This window comes from Crocodylus porosus, unplaced genomic scaffold (genome assembly GCF_001723895.1).
Source record: "Crocodylus porosus isolate Cpor-Errol unplaced genomic scaffold, CroPor_comp1, whole genome shotgun sequence".
Taxonomy (NCBI): Eukaryota; Metazoa; Chordata; order Crocodylia; family Crocodylidae; genus Crocodylus; species Crocodylus porosus.
Window position 1 is genome coordinate 29,712,141 of NW_017728931.1, and position 16,291 is coordinate 29,728,431.

The following is a 16,291-nucleotide window of genomic DNA, read 5'->3' on the forward strand; positions in this document are numbered from 1 at the left end:
TGATTTACAACTTAGACTTAGCTGTACACACACACACACACACACACACACTATATATAAATATGTATGTATGTATATATATATTATATAATTATAATTTATAGTAGAAAGTTTGAGGGGCATTTATCCAGACATATCTATCTGTCTCTTTCTTCATATATATTCTGTCTCTCTCTCCACACACACACACACACCTTTTATGGATCATTATCATATTATCCAGACAAGTCTTTCTCTCTCTCCATGTATATATAGATTATATACACATGCATGGAGAAAGAGAGAGAGAGAGAGACAGACAGACAGACTTGTCTGGATAACACGCAGCTCAAACATGGAAATATGACCACACTATGTAAAAACGAATAATGGTCCATTAAAGTATCATGCAGAAGGCTCCCATTTCTAGCACGCTTCCTAATTTGTGCTGTGCTTCTTTTCTGGATACTTTAATTAGCTCTTGATTTATTTTTCACTATAAGGCAGGAGCAGTTTTTCTTAATGGCTCCCTGCTAATGGCTCTCTGCCTGGTATTATTTCTCTCCTGAATCTCAATGCTCATGGCACTACTGCTCATCCCATGATCCTCTAATTGTGGCACAAAAGCATTTTTTATAACCAAGGCAGGCAAGTGTGTACACTAACAGAAGAGTAGTTTAAAATTCAGTTAAAAAGAGTGAGCAGAAATTGTAATACATACGGAGGCAGAATTTTTGCTGATCCCTAAAATGGTGGCTCTTGCAATTGAACTCTCTGTATTTAGCACCTCAGCATCTTGGGGAACAATGTCAGAAGGTGGAGGTTTGGCAGAGCCTGTCAGTGACATTTGTGCAAGTGTGTGAATCAGGTTATTCAGTTTGACAGGAAAGCACTCCAAACTTTCCTTTATTTTTCTGAAAACAAAACAAAAGAAAATAAAAATAAAGATAGAATATTAATTTCTCTCTTTAGGCCTGTATTTCCCTTTGCTTCCATTTCTAGGTGCCCGCTGCCATAGCTGCAACTAAACAGACACACACTCACCAGTTATCACTTATTTGCAACTGAACCCAATTCAAAAGAATTATTATATCAATCTGCAAAGGAGTAGGGCTGGATGTGTCCCACTGGGAGAGTGGAAAACATGCTCACTGTAGCCCCAGATCCATAGGTCACATCCAAATGAACACAGACGTTTGGTTCCTTAGGAACAACTAGCAGTGGGCTCCTAGTTGTCCTCAAGGAACGCCTGGGCCATGCATCCTCTGGCATGTAGTAGATTACCCCAGGTGGGGTAGGGGAGGCTGGGGCTGGCACTGGGTTGGCCCCAGCAGCCTTACCTGGGATCCAGGGGGCTTCCTGGAGCTGCAGCAGTGGCGATTCTGCTGCTCAGAGCCTGGTTGGCAGCCAGAGTGGGCTCCAGGCAGTTAGGCTTTGGTTTTGAGTGGCATGCGCTACCCCTGCATGCACTGCTCCTCTTTTTTTGCACAGGTTTTTTTGACCTGCAATGCTGTCTTGAAGGGTGGAGAACAGGTGAATGTGCAGTATGCGGTATAGCAGATGTGTCTGTGGCACCACATACCGCACGACTGCACTCATCTGGACTTGGCCATAGTTCTTATTCTGCCAGGCTCCTGGCAAACATTATGCTTAAGATTTAACTTGTTAATAGCCTCTTAAATTAGTAAGCTGGCCACAGGTTCAGACCACAACCCACAAAACCAGCTACAAAATATTCCACAAAATGTGTATAATAATTTGGTGGCTGGTTTCCACTTTACTTTGGGTTGACCATGTGGCAGAGTCACCTGCCATGAAATCTGATGCTAACTGCATGGTGGGGCTTGGTTGACAGCTCATCCAGCTGTGGTGGTCTTATGGCTGAGACTGACAATCAGCTGATTGGCAATTCCTGTTTTGGGAAGACACCTTAGTTGAAACTGGCTGCAGTATGGTCCTAGGGCTAGAACCTATAGTCAGCCAATTGTGATCATGATCCCAGGCTCTTGCTGCACTAGCAAGTAGTAGTGGCACACTTCAGATTTGATCCCTGATCCCAAAATCGTGTGTTCTACCATGCATGTATGGCATGGTAGGAGGTGTGATTGTTGGGTAGGAAAACATCCCATTGTGCCATTAAATGAACATGTGCCAGGGGCCTTAATGTCCTGGACCAACCCCTCCCCTCCCTTGCCTTACAGAATAGATACACACTGACAGCATGCTTGCAAGAGCACAGAGTATGCTTGCAAGAGCACAAGGATATAACATACAGGTGGACAAAATATAGCCTATGGCAGCGATTTCCAAACTGTGGGCTATGACCCCAAATGGGGTCGCAACATCAGCCGATGCAGTCACGGGGGTGGGGAGCATGAGGGGCCACACTGAGGAAATGGGGCTATAAATGGGGTCAGGCTGAGGAAAAGTTTGGGAAGCACTGGTCTATGGGCTGGATCTGGCCTGCCAACTGACTGGATTTGCCCCGTGGGTGGGCATCTGCCAAATGACTGTATCCAGGCCACAGAAGCCCCGGCAGTGCTCCATATAGGGCTGAGCCCTGCCTTCTCCTGCCTGGGGCAGCCCACACCGCAGTCCTGCCCCTCCTACTGAGGGCCCCAGTCAGTATGCCGAGCTTCCTCATAGGCCTGCACCCAGAGCTGCCTGGGTACTGCTCAGCTCCCCCCACCTCCAGTGGCTCCTCTTCCCCCTGCTATGCTGCTCCAGGCAGCAGGTAAGTGGGAAAGGGCAGGGGCCTTGGGGATGCATGCCAGGTACCACAGGCCCAGCTAGAGAGGGGGAAACTGCAGTGGGGTGGCTCCTGCCCCAGTGCATGGGGCTCCAGCTCCCAGCCATTTTCCATCCACTTGGCTTCTCATAGGTGGGTGCTCATCATCACAGGCTAGGCAGGTGGAGTGGGTGGAAGGCAGCTAGCAGCTGGGGCAGGAGCTGCCTGGCTGCAGCTTCCCTCTACCTGGCTGGGCATCTGCTGCCCAGAACATGTCCCCACAGCTTCCCTGCATTAACTGCTGCGCAGGGCGGTGCAGCAGGGGCAGGAGGAGCAGGAGCTTCTGGAAGTGGGGTGGTGGGGGCAAGAAATACCTGAGCAGCTGTGGCAGCAGCCCTGCCAGGAAGCTGTGCACACTGGTCAAGGCTGGGCTGGGCTGGGCTGGGGTTGGGGCAGTGCTCTCTGGCTGGCACAGGACAGGTGTGGGTGGGAGTGTGGCATGGACTACCCAGGGTGGAAGTGGGTAGGGCTTGGCCTCATGTGGAGTGCTGTGGGGACAGCTGCAGGCTGGCAGGGGGAGGGGAGACAGATCGCACTGGCACCACACCTGGGCAAGCTCTGCTGCATGTGACCCCCACCCCTCAATCCCTCCCTCCACCCCAGTCAGCTCCTGAGACCCGGAACATGGACTGTCCCCCACACAAATGTGCACCCCACCCCCACACCTCCAAACAGCCTCCCCCCCTCACAAACACCCATCCCCCTACACTAGGGGGGGCAATTATTTTGGGCGGAGGGCCGCTTCCTGAGTTTTGGCAAACCATCAAGGGCCACATGACAGGCAGACAGGGGCAGATAAATATTAATTTTCTCAATTTTTTAGGGGCCCCACAGGCTGGATAGAATGGCCTGGCAGGTTGCATCTGGCCCGCAGGCTGCATTTTGCCCACCCCTGTCCTACACATACACCAGACACCCCCCCTACAACCATGCACCTGCCACCCACACACCCACCCCTCACATATACCTCCCCCAATATACTAGAGTAAGACTTTATTTTGAGTTATTATGCAATTGCCTCTATATACAATACTCAAATAACATAAATCAGGGCAAAAATATTTTTTTAAATAAAATTAAAATGCTATTGTGAATTTTTTATTTTTAGTATCCAATTTGCTCTTTATCTATAGTTTGTTAAAATGATATTTTCTGAAACATTTCATGTCTGCAGACCTCAACATCTCACCAAAACTTGGTAAGTGGCCCTCTAGCCAAAATATCTGCCCTTCGCTGGTATAACATCTGCCCTGCTCAGGAGGTATGGATAACTTCTCTTCGGAGACTAAACTTACAGTGACTCAACAGCCATTTAGCAATTCAGCTGTGATAACTGTATTGTAAATCCCTTTGTTACATTTGCAAATATCAGGTTCCTGCTTACCCCTTGTGCAGCTGCATAAGGAAGAAAAAGAGAGAAAAGAATCTCCAATGTTACATCTCCACATTCATTCCCAAGCTAGAGAAGTTGGAATACACTTCTAATACTCTAGATTTTAAGGATCCTTCAGGAGAAAATACACTATATAAAACTCCTAGAAGCACTTTTGACAAACGACTTGTTTCATCATTGGTCTTGGAAGAGGGAGAAGTGTTGCCTACCGAGAACCTTCATGAATCTAGATGCTAGTTAGAATCCCTTTGCACTAGAATGTTAAGCTTCCTCTAATTACTTCTGTTCAAGTTCCTGGGGTATTTTAGGTGAAGTGCCAACCACACAGCACAATGGTTTTTCCAAGTGCAGGCACATGCTAATTATACTAATTCACTGTTACTAGAAGTCCATATAAGCACATTACCATCTGGTTAAATCCCACTGACCCAGGAGATCAGCCATGCTTAAAGTTGACCAGGGGCCTAAATTCTCTATTGAAGAGGACTTCTTCCTGAATAAAGGTCTAAACTTGCATGATTCCTGAGAAACAGCCCCATCCACCCTACCTCAAACAGCATCTCTCTAGCAACAGATTATCTACCTCTTAACCCAGGGCACTAGACATCTCTCTGGACTCAAATGCCAGCTGTGCCCCCTCTTCAATACAAATCACATCATCACTAGACAAAATAACATGGATTATAACATCCAGATTTCATTCACCTGGTCCTGGCACCTGGGGCAAAGTGGAAGCAGTGATTTCCAGTTTGCAATTGTCAACTTGTGACTGCTGACAGTAGCTGGTGTTTTTGCTCCTCCCCCATCCCATCAGTGCCTGAGGCAGCTACTACAATCACCCTGCCACTAGTTATGCCACTGCTACCAATGTCATATAGTTCATCACCCTTGTGGGGGCAGCAGTCCCTATCATAATGTTGGGGAGCTTAAGCACCTTCTCAGCAGGGTGCCCTGCTGTAGGGCAGACAGAGCTGCGGTGGACTGCATGTGGCAGCACCGGGGCTTGGAGTCCTCTAAGCCCCTCCCAGTGCCACTGTGGCCTGCAGCAGCTTTCCTCACCCTGCAGTGCAGCCCTCCTTTCACTCCCCTCTGGAAAGAGGCTGGTGCCCAGGGAAACTGACAGGGGCTTCTGCCCCCATCATGGTTGCTCCCCCCTTGTCACTCCAGTGGCCAGGTGGGGGCATGGACAGATGTTCCTGGCTGGGTGGATCCAGCCCACAGAGGGGCTTTGTCTGGCTCCCGATGGATCCCCTGGTTCTGCATGGCTAAGATGCCAACCCCTGGGCACATAGGTGGGCTGGGGCTGCTCTGCGGCGAGACTGCCTTTCTAGGCAGCTTGGCCACAGAAGCTCCTTTGCTGCTAGCCGTGGCACCATGGTACAGGAGGGGACCAGCACACGCAGTCCTGACCCCATGAACCGCCCCCATCAGCTCCAGGCTCACCTGTCCAGGCTGAGCAGCAGTGGTGTGGGAGAGAAACTGCAGTTCAGTGCGGTGGGAAAAACAGCCCTCCCCCTCCTGGTGCTTCCTGCTGCAGCCTCCCCAGAGCTAGCACCAGGCTGCCCTGCATCTCTGCCATGTCACTGCCACCTCTGAGCTGCTCTGTGGGGCAGCGGTGCCAGCACAGAGCAGATGCACAGCAGCTTGATGCTGGCTCTGGGCAGCTGCACCTGGAAGTGCTGGCAGTGGGAGGGGGAGGAGCTGCTTTCTTCCCTGCTAGCCATTTCTCTTCCATGCCGCCACTGCTCAGCCTGGATAGGCAAGCCTGGAGCTAATGCAGGGCACTCAGGGTCAGGGCTACACATGCAGCAGCAAATGAGCTTCTGTGGCTGGGCTGCCTAGAAAGGAAGTCCTGCCACAGAGCAGCCCGAAACCAGCTGCATGCCTAGGGGGTGCCTCTGCCTGCCCTGCAGCAGGGCCCCCTTCCAGGAAGGGGCTCGTACTCCCTGACAGTATGACAGGATCTGCTGTCCCCATCAAGGGTCCTACCCTCTCCTGCTGCAGCAGCCAAATGGGGGCACAGCCAGATGCTGGCCCACAGGGTCCCTGGAGGGGGGGGAGGGCAGGGACGGGGTTATTTCTCCTCCCTCTGTGGTCCAGCAAAGGGGACAGCAGGGGCCCTATTCCACTGCAGGGAGTGAGGAGGGTGGTGATGGTAGGCACACCCAGCTGCCAGTGGGGTAGAGAGGACCCTAACCCCCTTCTCTGCCTCCCTCTGCCTCAGGGCCCATGGTGCTCTGCTGCTGCAGCAGTGAGGGGGAGCACCTGGAAGACCTGTCTTGGGTTGCTGCTAGTAGGAGAGTGAGGGGGGAACTGCCTGGGCTCAGAAGCAGAGGGGCTGGAGCAGAGAGCCCAGCCCAGAGAACATGCTGGGATGCTGGGGGAATCTGGTTTAACTTAAACCAGGTAGGGTTTTGGGACAGACAATGCATAAAGTGGTTTCAGCCAAATCAGTTAAATCTGATACTACATTCAACCAGGTTTATCTCAAACCAGTTTTGGCCATTTTGAAACTGGTTTATGTGCACTGAACGTCTGTTCTGTTACAGATTTAAACCAGTTTCTGATCACTTAAACCAGTTGATGTTTAATGTTTGTCCCTAGCTCTGCTGTCTACATTGGACAGACTGGACAGATAGGGTGATCCCTATATGTAAGCATGAATGAACACCAATCTGATATCAGTTCCAGAAAGAACACTTTAACCTCCTTGGACATTTCATCACTGGCCTCAGAGCAGATGTTGTTAGAGAACAAAACTTTAAAGATGAACTTGTACAGGAAATTGCAAACCAAGAACCATCCACAGCCTGGACTGTGTTAAATCCGGTCTGAACATTATTATATTTCTCAGTGGGTTAACTAATTTGTTTTTTTCTGTCCTACCTACCTCTCCCAGCAGTGCCCCCAGTGAACATGCCCAACTGTAAACTAAGAAAAACAAAGAAAACAGCCAGGCACGCTGTGCAGATTTTTCATGTAAAAATTAGCCATATTAAGTCTGGAGCAAATACAGGAAAGAAGAGACATATATTTTCTTAATGTAATAGAAGGAGAATCATCTTCCAATAAGGCACAATAATTATCTTAATTATTAATTAAGTTTTCCTGAAACAGGCAAATAAAGCTTGTTTTATAAATGACATAAATTAGGGCTCAAAAACAAAACAGGAAAATAAATCTTCTTTAAGTTATTATTAGAAAATCAATATAGTGCTCATTAATTGGGCCATGATTAAACTTGTACAACTTTCTTTATTTAGGTTCTGGGGTAAGGGGAAAGTATTATATTAAAAGCACAATTTAATCTCTCAATTAATCACTGAGAGGTGATTTGGATCATAGAATTTGTAGCTTGATCACAATGTAGGAAAGCAGCAAGAAAAAAGAAATCAATCTATTACCATGAGAAACCTCTTTATTTTGCAGCTAAACACAGTGGATTTTAGCTTGCATCCAACATGCCTCTGCCTGCAGTGGAAATCAATGTGGTACTAATTCAGATGCTATTACCGTTGCCGAATGGCTGGTATCAGAGTACCATCATTTACGCAATCTATCATTTTAATGTCTTGTTGTCTCATCCATGAGCCCATTATATCTCTGGAATGCTTTTAACTTGCAGATTGCTAATCACATACCTTGACTTTAAACCTAAACTGAAAAATACAAGGGACTTAACATGTATTGACTTTAATGAGCATTTAGAAAAGGATTCTATCAACTCAATATTTTTAAATGATACAATGTAGCCTAGTGTCTATTATATATAGTCTATAGACAATCTAATATATGCGCTATTTAAATAGAAATATTTATAATCTCATATACAATTTTATATAAATGATGTACTGAAAGGTCCTTTTATCTTCTCTGACAATGATGGCAAGGGTTTTCTTAATGACAGATAAAAGAACTAACGGAACTAATACTCTGCAGGTGGTCTTTTCACTCCCATGTAGACCATAGGGCTCCGTGTTGTTATGTAAGGGTCTGCTTTTACACAAGGGGTATGTTTACACATGCATATTCATTTGATACAATAAACTCCAGTGCTTAATGTACCAGTGTATTGCTCCTAGGCTCACATTTACATGTGCGCTTGGGTTCACTGCACATTGAGCCAGCGTGCCGCAGTGGGGCTGACTGGAGCACAGGGGTGCTTCAGTGTGGGGGCTAGCCAACAGGCAGCCCCCACACTGAAGTACCCTTATGCCCCAATCATCCTTCTTCAGTGTCTACATGTGCACTGCTGTGGAGTTTTTTACTCTGCAGCAGGATAGTATGTGTATTGACAAGTGCTATCCTGCTGCAGAGCAAATGAGTTTACTTCAGTCTAATAGGGTTGAATGTGTAGATGTGTGATGTTTACTGTGCAGCTAATTAGTCTACTGCACAATAAACATCTCATATAGACATGCCCTAAGGTATTTACAGGATTACTGCCTAATGGGCTATATAGCAGGCAAGAGTGAGACAGGCTATACATTAAGTACTACTGAATGCCCAAATGAAACTGAAATAATGTATGATTGCTTTTAGTCATAGAAAATGAAGTTGTTACTTTGAAATGTACCTGGCACACAATTTGCAGGCAGGAATGAGATTTCTCCTTGTGACAGTATCCCTTTGCTAGTCAGATTAGTGTCTGATCTGCTTTTCAGAAAAAGTTAATTGAATTTTCAGTATAATTCATGTGTAGTAATTCTATACCTCACACTTGTTGAATTGAATTTTAATTTCGTATGTGGTTTATAGCCTTCTCAGGATTGATTAAATAATTATGCAATTTAGAATGTACTGCATGTGTAGGCATTGGGCAGGGGGTTGAGAGGCTGCTTCTTAAGGACAGTAAACTTTGGTCAGTCTTTTCAAAAACAACTCAAGATTTTGATGCATCTATTTTTGTGTGACAAGCTGGGGAAATCGAAAGGGAATTCTGAGGAAGTATTTAGTACTTTCTGAGAATCAGATACTCCCTTCAGAGTCCCAAAAGGAGAGGTACTCAAAATCACAAATCGCGTATGACTGTGAACACTGCCTATTATACACTAGTACTTTAACATTCTAGTTTATATACTAGTATGCCAATGGTATAAACTTCAGGTTGATTTTTTTTTGTCAAACATGAACCAAATATTTAGATTTTACAATGTTTTGTGAACTTGGCTTGCTTCTTGTTTCCAGCTGCCACAGGATCTACCAACATAGAGTACAGTGATTAAATTGTTTTGGAAAGATCATCTCTTTGATTTTTTTTTCTTTGATCCTCCCAGTCCAGGTTATGGGCTGAGGAGGGAGAGGAGGATCGAGGTAGTGAACCAAAGAATGCATTGCTGGTGTCATTGGGAAAGCTTTGGTTTCCATGACCACAGTCTGCTCTTTGGTGAGAGAGGCAGTGAGCTGCTAGGAAGGAACGGCCTCCACCTCTCTCTGCTGGGGAGGTGGCTCTTCTTAGCCAGACTGGCTGACCTGCTCCACCGGGCTTTAAACTAAGCCCACTGGGGGATGGGGGGAACTACTGCCACTGCTGGCCCACTGAGCAACCCTTGCAAAGCCAGCAGACCAAGGCACTCTAAGGAGCCCACCCCTGTCCCAGCCCTGGAATGAACTGTAGGCAAGGCAGGGGCCCCCAAAGGGACACTTGCATGCCTGTACACAAATGCCAGGAGCTTGGGGAATAAACAGGAGGAACTTGTCCTCCTGCTAAACACAAATAATTATGATGTCATAGGGATAATGGAGACCTAGTGGGACCATGGGTATAGATGGCTATACCCTGTACAGGAGAGATCGAGTGGACAAAAGGGGCGAGGGTGTAGCTGTCTATGTCAAGGAAAGCTATGCTTCCCTGCAAGCTGACATTGGTGCCCAGGGTGGATGACTAGAGACCCTCTGGGTTAAAATCCGTGGGGAATACGGCACAGGGGATTCTATGGTGGGAGTCTACTACAGACCCCCTACCCAGGATCAAGACCTTGACCAGGAGTTCATCAGGGAATTGGCTGAGGCCACATGCTCCTGGTGCATGGTTGTCATGGGAGACTTCAACTACCCAGATATCTTGTGGGAAAAGCGCTTGGCCAAATCCAAGTGGTCGCAAAGCTTTCTGTTTTGCATGGATGAGCTCTATCTGATACAAGAAGTCTACGGGCTAATGAGAGGTAAAGCTCTGCTCGACCTGGTACTGACAACCAGGGATGACTTAATCAGCGACCTGGTGATCGAAGGGAAGCTGGGTGAAAATGACCACAAGCTGATCACTTTCACCATCCGCCATAAAGCTGGCAAGTCAGTCAGTAATACAGAAGTCCTTGACTTCAGGAAAGCTGACTTCAATAAGCTAAGGAGACTTGTCAGTGAGGCCCTAAAGGGCCACAACCCAAAGGGAAGGGGAGTTCAGGACAAGTGGTTGCTCCTCAAGGGAGCAATCCTGGATGTTCAAGCAAAGTCTATCCTGTCTCAGAGGAAAGGCAGCAATAGGGCACAGCAGCCCTTGTGGCTCTCCAGGGAACTAGCAGACCTCCTGCATCTTAAAAGAAAGACCTACAAACGATGGAGGACTGGATCTACCACCAAGGAGTTATACTGTGCACTGGTCTGGACCTGTAGGGAGCGAACCAGGAAAGCCAAGGCTGCGACAGAACTCCAGCTATCAAGTATCAAAGGACAATAAAAAGTCCTTTTTTAGATATGTGGGGAGCAACACTGGACCTCTCTAAACCAGATGGGACAACTGACAACTGACGCCCAGGAAAAAATCAACTTGCTAAATGGGTAGTTTGCATCAGTTTTTCACCAGTCCAATGGGATGCCCCTGCCCACTATGGGACAGGGAGGCCTGGGTGAGAGAGATTCCTTACCTTCCATCAGTACAGGCCTCATGAAGGAACACCTTGACAGGCTGGATACCTTCAAGTCAGCTGGCCCTGACAGTTTACACCTCCGGGCATTGTAGTCCAGCCCCTGGCACGGATCTTTGAGAATTCCTGGTGCTCTGGTGAAGTGCCCGAAGATTGGAAGAAGGCCAATGTGGTGCTTATCTTCAAGAAAGTGAGGAAAGTGGATCTGGCAAACTACAGGCCCATCAGCCTGAACTCTATCTTGGGGAACGTCTTGGAAAAGATTATGAAAGAGGCCATCCTTAACAGACTGGCTGACAGCAACATCCTGAGGGATAGCCAGCAGAGGTTTGTTGTGGGTAGGTCTTGCTTGACCAATCTCATTTCCTTTTATGACCAGGTGACCTATCACCTGGACAAGGGAGAAGAGATTGATGTCATATATCTTGACTTTAAAAAAGCCTTGATCTGGTATCCCTTGATTACCTCTTGGCAAAACTCGCTAACTGTGGCTTCAGTCTCACCATGATCCGCTGGCTGGGGAATTGGCTCTGCAGTAGAACCCAGAGGGTGGTGGTTAATGGAAGTCAATCATCATGGCGCGCTGTGACCAGTGGGGTCCCTCAAGTCTCTGCCCTAGGGCCTATACTATTTAACATCTTCATTAATGATGTAGACATTGGTGTCAGAAGAAGTTCTTTACTGTCCAAGCCCCCATGGTTTGGAATAGACTGCCACTGGAGGTGGTCCGAGCACCTACTTTGAATGCCTTCAAAAGTTATTTGTATGTTTATCTTGCTGCAATTTTATGATCCCTGCTGACTTCCTGCCCCTAGGGCAGGGGGGCTGGACTTGATGACCTTCTGAGGTCCCTTACAGTCCTAGTGTCTATAAATTTATGAATCTATGAATCTAACATGACTGAAAATTAAACTCCATTTGAGGAAGCGTTTCCTATTGAGGTTTCTGGCCAACCTCAACACCAATATAAGGTGGGATTTTCAATGTTACATTAGACAATTCCAACCATAGTTTCTAGATTCCGTCAAATGAATGATCAGAGTGATAGCTATCTGTAAGTTACTGCACCTACAAAGCCCCTCTCCTGCCTCAACTGGTGGAAGGAATAGTGGATGGGACAATTCTAGAAAACTTTTAAAAAGTCATATGGCCTGCAACTAGGATCTCTCTCCCCTACGTCTTTTAGTAACTCATGGTTGCAGGGTCCAGGCTGGGAGATCCCAGGTCCTGTAACCATAGGAAATGGACTGGGAGATAAGGATCTCTGAGTGCCCTCCCTATGATCATGGAGCTGGTGATGGTAGATAAGGAACTTCCAATCCCATCCCCATGATCAAGGAGCTGGGGCTGGGAGCTCCCTGCTGCTGGGGCAGGGGGGCATTGACAGTGGTGGTGCCTCATCAGTGGTCATCGCCTGCAGCCAACAAGGAGTTGCAAGGTGGGTGGGGTGGAGGGGTTAGAGCAAGAGCAGAATTGCTTACGTGTGGGGGGGCTCAATCTGTTCAAACTTCCCTGGTATGGTGGCAGCAGCAGCTTGGCAGCACCCGCAGTCTACAGACAACCAACTCATGATACTGGGTAAGTTCAGACAGGCTGGGTCTCCCCACATGCAAACAATGCTGCCTGAACTCCAGCCTGCCCTGCGCTTCTACTGCCTCACAACCCTTTCCTGGCTGTGGGCTACAGGCGCTGCTGAGATGTTGCCATCACCACAATGCCAGGTAAATTCAGCTGGGCTGGTGCCCCCTGCATGGAAACGAGGCAGGTTGGGGAGGCTGGAGCATAGGTGGCATCATTTGCATGAGGGGGACCCGAACCTGGCTGAACTTGTCTGGCATCATGGCAGTGGCGGCTTGGTGGTACCTGCAGCCCACAGTCAGCAAAGGGTTGTGAGGTGGGCTGGGGGTGGCTGGGCTGGAGCATAGGCATCATCACTTGTATGTTGGTGGGGGGGGGTGCTGTCCCTCAGCCTTGCCCACTGCTGCCCTCTCCTTTGCCCCTGGCTCTGCTCCACATGCAGGAGCCCTGCTGGGACAGCTCAGAGTACTTGTATCCCACTGCTTGCATGACTCCACCCAGCAATGCATTGCTGCTAGCTGGGGCAGGCAGGGGCAGGGACTGGGTGCTGCACAGTGATCACATCATGGCATTTCCTTGCAAATCACATTTTTTGGTGAAAATCACTTAATTTCATGATTTTCATGAAAAATACAAAATCATGATTTAAGCCAGGCCCTACTCTGGCCCTCACATCTGGAGAGATCTCATTGGAACAGCAACAGTAATACTGCCCAACAGAAATGTTGCTCATGATACATCCTAGAACAGGGATGAGGAACCTCTGGTCCACCGGCCAACCGGGGACTCCATTACCTAGCTGCCCCTGCCCGCATGGCTTGTGCTGGTTTCCACGGAGAACTCAGCCACGCTCGTGGTGTGCACAGCAGAACAGTGCAAGGGGATGCTCTGGAGTTGCTAGGAATATGGGACAGGGGTAGCTTGCTCTGGAGCTGTGATTTGTAGCCTGCATACTCTGGGAAGGGGCATGCAAGCAGGAGCTTGTGGCTCTGCTCCAGCTCCAGACAGGCTGTCACTGCTGCAAGGAGCTGGGGCAGTGTCACGGTCCCTTGCATGTGTGCGCCCAGGCTACACGTTGCAGCTCTGCCCTGGCTCCAGTGTAAGCTGCCCCCATCCTATGTTTCCACCAGCTCCAGAGCAGCACCCTGCACTGCTCTGCTATGTGCACTGCTGGTGCGGCTGAGGCTGGGGTCTCTATGGAGAGCAGCACAAGCCATGTGGGCATGGGTAGCTGGGAAATGGAGTCTGCAGCCAACCAGATCCAGCCTGTGGGCTGGACATTCCCCATCCCTGTCCTAGAAGAGGAATTTTGCTCTAATTCAGCTGAGTGCATGCCTTTATAAAAGAGTATCTATGCCCTGTGGCCTGTTAGGGCCATTCTGCTGATGGGCTAGAATTTGTGCTGTGAGTTAGGAGAAATATGGAAACAAGCTTATTTCCTGGCTACTGGCATTGTGGAATGGGAATAGATATGCATGACCATGCAGTGATTGTTGCATAATATATTACTCTGTCATAAACAAATGATCTAGAATTGGCAATTAGCAGCTTTTCAACAATTTCCCCATTGTTAGGCTTTTGGACACATACAGTGCTTATATCCTAGTAATTTCGAGGTCTGCATCCCAGTTCTTCTCTGTAGGCAGGACCTCTGAGGTTGATCATATACTTCAGTGAAATTAAACTCCCCATTCATGGAGTGACATTGGTTCCAATCTATTTTTTTCAAGAGCTTTAAATTGTAAGGACATATTGTAAAGACTTATTAAGGATACTTAAAAATGTCACAAAACATACAATGCCATGGTAACACATGAAGGAGAGCAAATTTAGCTTTAAATCAAAAGAGGAGATGTATTTCTAGTGATGGATAGGTTCTCTGCTTCTATGGGAGGGGAAGATCGCATTGACCTTGAAGGATCAAACTGAGTTCAGAGCAGGAACACTGGATAGGCAATGATGTTGTTACATTTGGCCAGAGACCCAGAGAAGTGGCAGGCTGACACAGATACTTTTGTGCAACTTTCACACGCCCCATTGTTCCTGAATGACCCAGGAGATTAACCCTACTAAAGCCTATACTCTGGTAAATGTGCTGCTGTTGGTTAGTTCATAATAGTGGAGTTACCCACTGCTGGAAGAAAAACTGAGCAGATGCTGCCACAGATTACAAAATAGAACTTGAATCAAAAAAACCAGCAGAGGGTCATTTCTGAAAGCATGCTGCACTCAACAGTCCTCAAAGTTCTTGGCAGGTAAAAGCTTGAACTGAGGTAGCATTAATCTGTTGGCTCAGAGTATGGAAAGGCAAGAAAAATTGCTTTACAAAAGGAATGGTGCCAAAAGAATGTATGGTAACAGGAGTCATTTTACTATCTGAGCTTTACTTTAGTCACAGTGGGTGCATCTACAGGAGACACTAACTACGCAGTAGCCTAGTAACTGGTGCTACTGAGTATTGATTTACTATTGCTTATGCAAGTGCTAAACTTATTGTGCAGTAACTACAGCACATTAATGAATGTGTAGATGCATACAGTGAATGCAATTTTTTATGTTGTTGAACAAACTGAATTCAGATATTGAAGAAATATTATGACATTGTACCAATTACCACTAAAAAAGTGTGAAAATTTGTCAACAACTACCCCACATCATGGTATTGAAGAGATTGCAATATTTTTAAATACTTAGAAAGGGACAAAGCCTCATTTAGAGTGAAGACATTCTGATTAGACAATTTAAAAAAATTGAGAATCAGAACTGTGGAGCTCAGTTCCCAGATCTACCCTCTGACTTTCTGTGTGATTCTGGAAAATTCACTTGACTTACCTGAGAAAATAGGCATACTAATATTTAGCCACCTCTAGCCATCTCAATTAAACATGTACAGTGGTCATCATCTTCATCAGGTATCGTGAGAAAGTGTAAGTTTATAAAGTACCCTGAGGGAATTATAGTATATAATAATGGTGTCATGGTATCTCAAAATATTATCATTATGTACATCTTAGAAGAACAAGATATAGTTCTAGAAAACTATATACACTAGACAAGAGTAGGTTGGACTATCACTTTCATTCTGACTTTCTGTAGAAGGGTGAGGGAAAATTTGGTGGCCAGAAGAGAAGCGTAGGACTGACATAACAACAACATGCTGCTTGCTCTCATAGACAATAGAATAATGGACATTCTGGGCAGATCATCATCATAGATCTCAGAAGGACATCAACAGACAGGATAATACTGCCTTATGTTTAAACAAAGCTAGCAGAAGAGCTGTATATCCTGTCCACGTTCAGATTTATAAATAGGTTAGTTAATACATGCCTACTAGTACAAGTTAAAAAATGGCTGGATAATAAAATAGGGATAAAAACAGATGATGAATTAACTTGATTCTGGGTGTGTCTACACATTGGCATACAGTGACATTGCTATAGCATCACATTTTAGTACTTCCTTTTGGAAGTGCTAAAACATGGCACAGTAACCGCCTGTAATATGCCGTGTGCAGAGCGCACAGTTAGATTTTGCTGATACCTTGCTGGAGTAGTGCAAAATAGCTGATGATCATATGTGCGCTGCTACAGAATCATCACCATACCTACCGGCTGGGGAACTCCCTTCTCATCAGTGCAGAGGCAGAAAAGGATCTTGGAGTCATCACTGATGCCAAGATGAACATGG

At 46.9% G+C, this 16,291-nt stretch overlaps 1 protein-coding gene across 1 annotated transcript in view; it reads right to left on the reverse strand.

Annotated features, from left to right (window-relative positions):
• PIK3C2G (phosphatidylinositol-4-phosphate 3-kinase catalytic subunit type 2 gamma) overlaps positions 1–16,291 on the reverse strand; it is a 340,743-nt gene that overhangs the window by 84,180 nt on the left and 240,272 nt on the right. The window contains exon 27 of the mRNA XM_019543878.1: positions 701–893. Coding sequence (XP_019399423.1) covers positions 701–893 — 193 coding nt within the window. The remainder of the gene's footprint in view (positions 1–700; positions 894–16,291) is intronic.